General features: G+C 37.6%; 1 protein-coding gene across 1 annotated transcript in view; it reads right to left on the bottom strand.

The window, feature by feature from the left end:
- Window positions 1–204: 204 nt before the first annotated feature.
- LOC123515029 (venom protease-like) overlaps window positions 205–9,242 on the bottom strand; it is a 9,784-nt gene continuing 746 nt past the window's right edge. The window contains exons 2-10 of the mRNA XM_045273402.1: window positions 6,090–6,146; window positions 5,251–5,373; window positions 4,432–4,531; window positions 4,091–4,250; window positions 3,855–3,991; window positions 3,474–3,634; window positions 2,293–2,388; window positions 2,001–2,158; window positions 205–512 (exon numbers count right to left, since the gene is read on the bottom strand). Of these exons, the coding sequence (XP_045129337.1) occupies window positions 354–512; window positions 2,001–2,158; window positions 2,293–2,388; window positions 3,474–3,634; window positions 3,855–3,991; window positions 4,091–4,250; window positions 4,432–4,531; window positions 5,251–5,373; window positions 6,090–6,144 (1,149 nt within the window). The 5' untranslated portion in view covers window positions 6,145–6,146 and the 3' untranslated portion in view covers window positions 205–353. The remainder of the gene's footprint in view (window positions 513–2,000; window positions 2,159–2,292; window positions 2,389–3,473; window positions 3,635–3,854; window positions 3,992–4,090; window positions 4,251–4,431; window positions 4,532–5,250; window positions 5,374–6,089; window positions 6,147–9,242) is intronic.

Below are 9,242 nucleotides of genomic sequence, written 5' to 3'. Positions count from 1 at the left end.
CTACTACTACTACTACTACTAAATACTACATGTTAACTACTATCTCTACCAGTACTACTACTACTACTACAATACTATTACTACTACTACTACTACTACTACTACTACTACTACTACTACTGTTGCTATTGCTACACTACTGCTTCAGTTACCGCCACTTCTAACACTAGTACTACTTATTGGTGTATCATAAAAGAAAATGAATTACTTTGTTAGATATTTAATGTTGTCATAACAATAACCTTGCACGCTGACATTTAATACATATATGGAAACAAAAAAAAAAACGTACGACAATCACTTTCATACCACCGAACGAACAAACATTACACGGTATCGTATCTTGGCAACCGTTATACATTTCTCTCGATCCAGTCCAGGAAGCTGGTGACTCTCGTGTACACCCCGGGGAAGTCTGAATTAGCGCAGCCCACGCCAAAGGACACCACGCCCACCACGTAGTACTTGCCGTCGTTCAGGTCGAGGTAGTGAAGGGGCCCGCCGCTGTCACCCTGGTGAGGTGATACAAGTCTTGGTAAGGATCATGTCTATTCAGAAACGCTTTGGTTTCTCACTACGATGATTTTTAAGGGCCACAAATATGACATTTTGGGTTTTCAAGAACAAAGGAATCTTGCTAATATGTCACTAGAGTCATTAAAAACGCTTAAAAACTCGTATTACTTAAACTACAATCTATAGAAGGTAGTTGAGTTGCGGGTAAAAGTGTTTCAGGATATGGTGAACCTTTATACTGGAACATTTCTGTGTTGCATTAACACTATTTTCAAAAGGTTGCAGTTGAAGTTACACGGTTTTTTAGGGTGTTTTTACGGTTTTAAGGACAGATCAACAAGGTTTATATGTTACTAAAAAAGAAACAGTCTTGAGAACTTGGCTGATCATTTATGTGGCATTTGAATGTGATCGTGGTTGAATATAGACCTTTAGCACCATAATGACATGATGCTTCAGTAGATCACTTGTATATAATAAGGTGAATAGGGAAGACCGTTTGGATGTTTTGGAATTTACAGTGCTGGAAGGAGTGAGGGGTTATGTTAGATGTAAATATGGGTGAAGGAAAGGGATGTGCATCTTCAATGGAGCGAAATAAAAGGCTTGGAAAGAAGTCTACCATAATGACGTGAAGCATTTTAAATAAATTGTGCCGCCTGTATGAACAAAGAAACCCTAGATGTTCTTAAAACTGTAACCTCAGAGTTGTAAACTGAAAGGATACAGTTAATTAACAAGCAGACAGGATTGATTGGTAATGAGACAAGAAGGATAGTTAATTGTATGACAAGATTCGGGTAGCTGATGGCCTTGCTAAAGGTGGGGAAATTAAGAGAACAAAAAAAAAAAAACTTCTACTGTGATTGATAGTGATTTATGGAAAGTCCCATTAGAAGAAGAGTGGGTTGGAGTTTCCCAGCGTGAGGTCGATAATTACTGCTCACAAGTGGGAATTACGTAAAGGAGAGAGTATTCCATCAAAGATTATGTAACATGTGTACTCTTCAAGGGTGTTCAGATGAAGATGAGATAGCAAGTTTATGTTTAAGATTTCTGAAAAAATAACGAAAAAAGAAAAGAATATGTATGTATGTACAGTATATATATATATATATATATATATATATATATATATATATATATATATATATATATATATATATATATATATATATGTATGTATGTATGTATGTATGTATGTATGTATGTATGTATGTATGTGTGTGTGTGTGTGTGTGTGTGTGTGTGTGTGTGTGTGTGTGTGTGTGTGTGTGTGTGTGTGTTTCAAATATAGGTTTCCGACGATTGGCTTTTAATTATATATCTTTTATTCCCAATTCGACGATAGTTTTCTGAAAATATGAGTTGGACAGGAAGAGAGATATATCACCTTAATACGTGCATACATACACATATATACGTATATATACACACAAGATAAATGTAACTATACGTATTAGAGTGGGTTTGTCGGTACTTACAAGACAGGCATCCGTAGTGCCGTTCCCAGCACACAGAGACCTGTTGTCTATCACGGGTCGCTTGTTCGCTGCCAGTCTGGTGTAGCTCAAGGCACATCTGTTTGTGTCTGTCACTGGAACCACGGCCTTCATCGGGACATCGGAGGTCCGGAAGCTATCTGTGTGTAAATGGATGATATTATGACTAAACTGGATTCTATTGTTTCACTAACACATTTCTCATTTTCTCATTTGAATTTGCCGTCAGCGCACATGACACGCCAGCATATACCGCACCGCACACTGCACTTACGAGCGCGAGTCCTTCCCCAGCCGGTGACGACAAGTTTCTCCTCTCGAAAATCTCTATTCCTGTAGTTGAAAGGCAAACACGCTGGCTGGACATAGTCTGTTGAGAGAGAGAGAGAGAGAGAGAGAGAGAGAGAGAGAGAGAGAGAGAGAGAGAGAGAGAGAGAGATTCACATTAGAGTCTGTCCCTGTCACGGTAAGGAAAATTATTCAGAGTGATGTAACTGCAATCAGCGTTACAGGAATGGCAAATCTTTCACCAGCCTGATTTGGAGTCGCAGGATCAGTTTCACAATGTTCACTTTCATCGTTGATACTCGAGATCTAATGAAATTTCACCCTAGCATATGCAGATTGTCAAGGGGAAGAAGTTATTGTACAAAAGAATTACGAGTAACCCCCTATTGTTGCGCTATATATTACAAAGTGTGAGACCTATACAACAATATCAAAAGAACTTAAACTAATCAAATACCTTTTGATTTTGAGGAGGAGGAATCAGAATCATTATTAGGGTTTAATGTGGAATACAGAAGAAGAAGGTTTGCTCTGATTTTCATACAAGAATGTTTTAGAATTTTTGTTATAAGCGTTCTTTTGACATTATATTTCAAAACTGAAGACCTTGTAGTACTTTATTTGATCTAAAATCTGTATTAATGACATTTTTATTTCATGTGAGTTCGAACCCCTTTATCACGGTTTCGTTATGTATCTGTTGCACATTTGGCCTGGAAGAAATTCCTGAGTGCTTCTATTAACTATTTACTTTTTATGATTGGGATGATTACGCCCACTTCCCTTATTCATAACAAAGTAATTTTGCAGTTTTGTATCTAAGAAATTAAGTCTTGATTCATTTATGACACGAAGGGTAAGATAGACCCCTTTTTTTTCAGGGGACAATGAATACATGGACCTTAATAAAACACGAACAAACAAATATAAGCACAGAATCTTGCCTCATCGATTTCTATTAATATGCGTCCTGAGGTATTCATTTATGGCTCGAAGGCTAACGCAGAACCTGTTTTTTTTTTTTTTTTTTTTAGGTGGCAATGAATACACGGACCTTAATAAAACACGAACAAACAAATATAAGCACAGAATAATAATCTTGCTTTTTCGATTACTATTATAATATACGTCCTGAGGTATCATAATCGTCACCATCCTCATACTTACCATTAAACACAGCTTCGCGGTCCAAAATAACGATGGAGATGTCGTTTTCTTTGGTTCTGGTGACGTAGCCTCCATCACGGCGGTCCCTGATATTGAAGTCCTGGGGAGCTATCGAAGTGCTACTCCTCGTCAGGCTGTATGCCCCAAGACGCACCATTGTCCTGCCAGGACACACAATTCCTCGTCAGTACAATGAAGTGCAGTGGTATAACAACTTTTATTCCATTCACTCCCGTCCTTGACGTTACTTTTTAATGGGAATCAAACGACAAGCAAAATACACAGTACCGACGTCCGGATTTATGGATGCACGTCCATGCAATCAGTTGTATACACACACACACACACACACACACACACACACACACACACACAACTCACGGGTGGGGCTGGCCGGGTTCGAAGCAGTGGCCGGCAGTGAGGACGTGTCGTCGCGTGATGAGTGTGCCTGCGCATCCCGAAGTGAAGGTGTTTCCCACGCGGGTACCGAGAGCAGCCAACCAGGGCCACTCTCCGGGCTGTGCCATGAGGAAAAACATGTTACAATGATTCGACAAGTTTAGTACGGATCTCTCTCTCTCTCTCTCTCTCTCTCTCCATATACTGTATATACATACCTCTGTTGCCTGTCCTCCAACGACTCTGATAACCAGCGGCGTGCTGCCACACTCCTCTGGTAGAGAACTGGATGATGGGCGGGAGGGGCCAGAGGGCTCCGAAGGTGGCAGTTGGATATTGGAGGCTGGACAGCAAAGGTGCACTGTGTGTCTCAGGCGTCTTGGTGGGCAAATGTGTTCAATTAGTAACATTTCCAGTGAATCTTAAGTTAAAAGATAAAATCATTCAGTTTTATATATATATATATATATATATATATATATATATATATATATATATATATATATATATATATATATATATATATATATATATATTGCCTGGAGAGCTTCATTCTTACCCGCATATGCGGCCTCTCAAGAAGTTTAGGACGGACGGCCTATGCAGATTTCGTCTCAGCGAGCTGTATGCACCGCAGGATGAGAATGACTGACACCTGCCTGGGGGAAAAATATAATAAATATTCAAATACACACACACACACACACACACACACACACACACACACACACACACACACACACACACACACACACACACACACACACACACACACACACACACACACACACACACACACACACACACACACACACACGCATATAATGTATATATATATATATATATATATATATATATATATATATATATATATATATATATATATATATATATATATATTTTTTTTTTTTTTTTTTTATTTATTTATTTATTTATTTTTTTTCATTGATTAACTAGTACCCATAAAGGAACTTGTTGTTTCACAAGTCAGGATAACTGCTTCCAGTCTCAGTTTAGTTTCTCTGTAGTGTTGCTTCACAAGTAATCATAATCCACATTCGTTATTGTTTATAGACACTTGAAACACAGAAGATGACTGGGTACCGAGCTAGACCAGGACAGGTTCTAGTTGACCTTGATCATAACCTTGACAAAAAACATTCAAAACGCTTATCGCTCAAGGAGTGGACAAATAATCATTTAAATAAAACTCACTAATAACCAAGTCTGTTTCAATAAAATGTCAAGCGAGGAAAGAAGGTCAAGGGCAAGAAGCCTCACCTCACAAAACACACAGATCAGTTCAAACACACAAGCACAGAGAAGAGGACCACAACACAGTGGGTCTGCGTCGTCCTGCAGAGCAGTGCACGCTTACCTATTTCCCCATTGGGCGTCCGGCAGGAAGAGAAAGCCTGCCGGTCGTCCACCTCCAGGGCCTCAAAGAGTTCAGTGTCGACAGGATCAGGATTAGGAGCACCTTCTTCATTGGGGAAGATAACTGTGGAGAGAGAGAGAGAGAGAGAGAGAGAGAGAGAGAGAGAGAGAGAGAGAGAGAGAGAGAGAGAGAGAGAGAGAGAGAGAGAGAGAGAGAGTATTCAATTAATGTATAGAAAAGATGCGATGTAATTTAGTGTTTTACATATTTTTTACCTTCATTAACATTGCAATTATTCTGAATCACAGAAACGTATTCACAGGACAAATACTGAAAAATGGCTATGATATTAATACTAAACCTAAAGAAAAACAAGAAGAAGAAGAAATAGAAGAAAAAGAAGAAGAAGAAGAAGAAGAAGAAGAAGAAGAAGAAGAAGAAGAAGAAGAAGAAGAAGAAGAAGAAGAAGAAGAAGAAGAAGAAGAAGAAGAAGAAGAAGAAGAAGAAGAAGAAGAAGAAGAAGAAGAAAAGGAAGAACAGGAAGAAGAAGAAAAAAAAGTAGAAGAAAAAGAAGAAGAAGAAGAAGAAGAAGAAGAAGAAGAAGAAGAAGAAGAAGAAGAAGAAGGAAAGCATATATGCGTTACGCAAGAGTTGTTCTGTAAGGGGATGAGTTCATTTCCCTCTTTACCTTGAAAATCTTTAACTAAAATAAAAGAAAAAGAAATAAGTTTTGGCGCTAAAAAAGTCAATGAAAATTAAGAGAGAGAGAGAGAGAGAGAGAGAGAGAGAGAGAGAGAGAGAGAGAGAGAGAGAGAGAGAGAGAGAAATGAAATACTTACTTTGAGCCTTTGCGACCGTCAGAACCACGAGGAAGAAGCCAAGTACCTTCATCATATCTGAAATGAAAATGAAATTGTCAAAATAGAAGAGAGAGAGAGAGAGAGAGAGAGAGAGAGAGAGAGAGAGAGAGAGAGAGAGAGAGAGAGAGAGAGAGAGAGAGATTTCTATTGGAACCCTTTAAACATGTAATTTAAAAGCAATATAAAAAGAAAAAAAAAGTATTGGTAGCCTTGTCTTCTGAACCCACCGAGCAGCTGAGTCAGCTGTGAGAAAAAATAAAAAGAGGGTTGAAAATGATGCGGGAATTTTCTCTGTCCAGTATCCTTTTCACAACCAGCCATCCACGAGTGCGCGCAGACACACACACACACACACACACACACACACACACACACACACACACACAGACGTATATGTCACAACACATCACATGATATCACATTACATCATCACCATCACTACCACCACCATCGCTTCCATCACCACCATCAAAAGAAGAAGAAGAAGAAGAGAAAAAAAAAAAAAAAAAGTTTCGCGAACCACTTTTTCCTACGCCGGCGAGTGTAGGAAAACTTTGACAGCGGTGCCGGGGATTCCCAACCTTGCTACGCGGTCGCCCAACGTTCCATCCCACACCCCAGGCCCTCCAGTCACCAGTCTTCCTCAAATCTTGCTTCCCGCCCCTCCCCTTCGCAATATGTGTTCTTTCTCACAGTAGGCAGCGTCTGAACATAATTAAGGCCACTCAGAAGAAACGATGCTGTTGTGTTCTCTTCCTATATTGTTGTGTAGCTGTTTCGATTGGTTTTGACATCTCAATGAAGTGTTGTTTTTCTGTTTTGCGCAAGAGGTAGAGCTGCCCAAGGGCTACAGAACATAAAAAAAAAAAAGCCCCACTGAAAATGCAGGTTCCCTTAATATTTTGAAGGAATTAGCCAAAAAGATAGTGACAAATGTATATATATATATATATATATATATATATATATATATATATATATATATATATATATATATATATATATATATATATATATATATATATATATATATATATATATATATATATATATATATATATATATATATATATATATATATAATGCAGTGAGCATTTTCATTATTCTATCTGGCTGTAAAAGCAGAGAAGATATTTGCAGTATTCAAGGGTGTTTTCGTGATTCTATTTTTTTTTTCTGCAAATTTAGCGAAGATTTGTCTAATCAGTTTAATTTAATTTGGTTGCACTATATGAAGGTGATATTTGCTTTATGATTATTGAATTTACTTTATGATTATAGGGATAGGTATATGAAGTTTAATTAGCTTTATTTCAACTAGTTCTATCTGACTGGAATGTAGGAATGTTATTTGTGGTTTCCAAGGGTGTTTTCATGTTAATAAGAATTGTTTTATAAAGTGTAACAAAAGTTCTTTCTACTGGTTTCATCTGGGTGGGGTGTGGAAAAGTAATTTTGGAGTTACAAGGAAGTCTTCATGATTGCAATGATAGTACGACAAAGTTTAACATTCTTCCTCGCCACTGTGAAAAAAAACTCCCAACTCCCATGAGCTAAAACTTATCATCTTTGTTCTTTGAGAAAACTGATTTTCTCAGAGAAATGAACATTTTAAGAATGAAGGAAAAATAACTTTCTTTTATTGTATCTTCTTTAAAAGGCCAGGTGTGGAGTTTCTCAATGGCCGCTTCATGCAAGACGATGTGTAGAGATAGAACTCAAGATATCACCATCGTGGTAATTGTTAGGCGTTACTACCAAACTTTCCCTTATTAACCATCCTGAGGCATTATTTAAGTCCTCCATTTGCGGAAGTGTTTGTCGCAGTATAGCATTTCATTACTTGCTTACTTGCGACCAAGTTTTGCACGAACACTAGTTATTGTTCATTTTGCTGCTTTCTGGGCAAGGCCTGAAGAGCATGCAAAAACCTCACATTACAGGGGGAAAATATTCAAATTCTTGACGATTCCTTATGAAAAATTATTAAAGATCAATTTGATAACAACGACAACAACAACAAAAAATGTTACTACTCCGTTTGGTAATCTTGAATTGCAAATAAAAGGCTAACAAAGTCAGATTTCTTACTAATGTAAAAATATCTAAAGACAAGCTACATAAGAAAAACCTGAGAACTGGTATAAAAAAACGTGGTGGGAATAACAGATGGATAAAATGAATAAATGAATAAACGAACAGAAAAGATGAATAATTGATATGCCTGGGGAAGTCCGCACTAGCAGTGAAGGACAAGCGCTGCTAGAAACCAGAAACGTTGATGACGAAACAGGAAAAGGAAACAAAATAAAAACAAAGTAAGAATATAAAAAACAACAACAACTGCCTGATAACATAAAGCAGTTTAACCTTTTAACTGGAAACTAGAATTAGATAAGTAAAAGATGGAAGTATCGATGACTATGGCAGTCGTGTAGCAGTAGTAATAGTAATAGTAGTAGTAGTAGTAGTAGTAGTAGTAGTAGTAGTAGTAGTAGTAGTAAGAATGAAGAAGTAGTGGTAGCAAGAATAAAAAAATACCTTACAGTACGTCATGCAAACTCGTTCAAAAAAAAAAAAAAAAAAAAAGAATTAATAAATTAAAAAAAGAGAAAATATTTGTCCTTGTTCTTCTTATACTTCTACATCTGATTCCTCTCCTCAGTGGTTAATTTCCATGCACATCAGGTCGCCCCACATCAGGAAAATACTACACGCAGCATCCTCAATGAAGCTAGTGAGTTTGTTTGGCTCCTTCACACTTTGTTTAGTATTCTCAACATGTCTCAGATAGAAGAACGTTGTAGCAACGCGGTAGGATAAAGGTGTTCTTGTCTATCCTTACTATTCTTGTACCTATCTCATCTTTTCCTGTCATGTCTGCTCCAGTACTTTCCATTCTCTGCACACTCTACGCCTTCCCGGCCAATCCGTGTCGTTTCCTTCAGCTTCTATTGCCATTCTTTGTCTTCTCTTCGTCTTTCTTCCCTTCATCGTTTATTCATTTATTAATTTTTTACATATAAGAGGGACATTCACCAAAGGTAACACACTTAAAAAGAAGAAAATGCCTACAGACTTGCCGGTCCCCAATAAGGGTCAGAAATACTCGTCAAAACGTCGAGGTTAAGT

This window comes from Portunus trituberculatus, chromosome 38 (assembly GCF_017591435.1).
Source record: "Portunus trituberculatus isolate SZX2019 chromosome 38, ASM1759143v1, whole genome shotgun sequence".
Taxonomy (NCBI): Eukaryota; Metazoa; Arthropoda; class Malacostraca; order Decapoda; family Portunidae; genus Portunus; species Portunus trituberculatus.
Note: the sequence above shows the minus strand (reverse complement) of the source record. Positions and strands in the feature narration are given on the sequence as shown.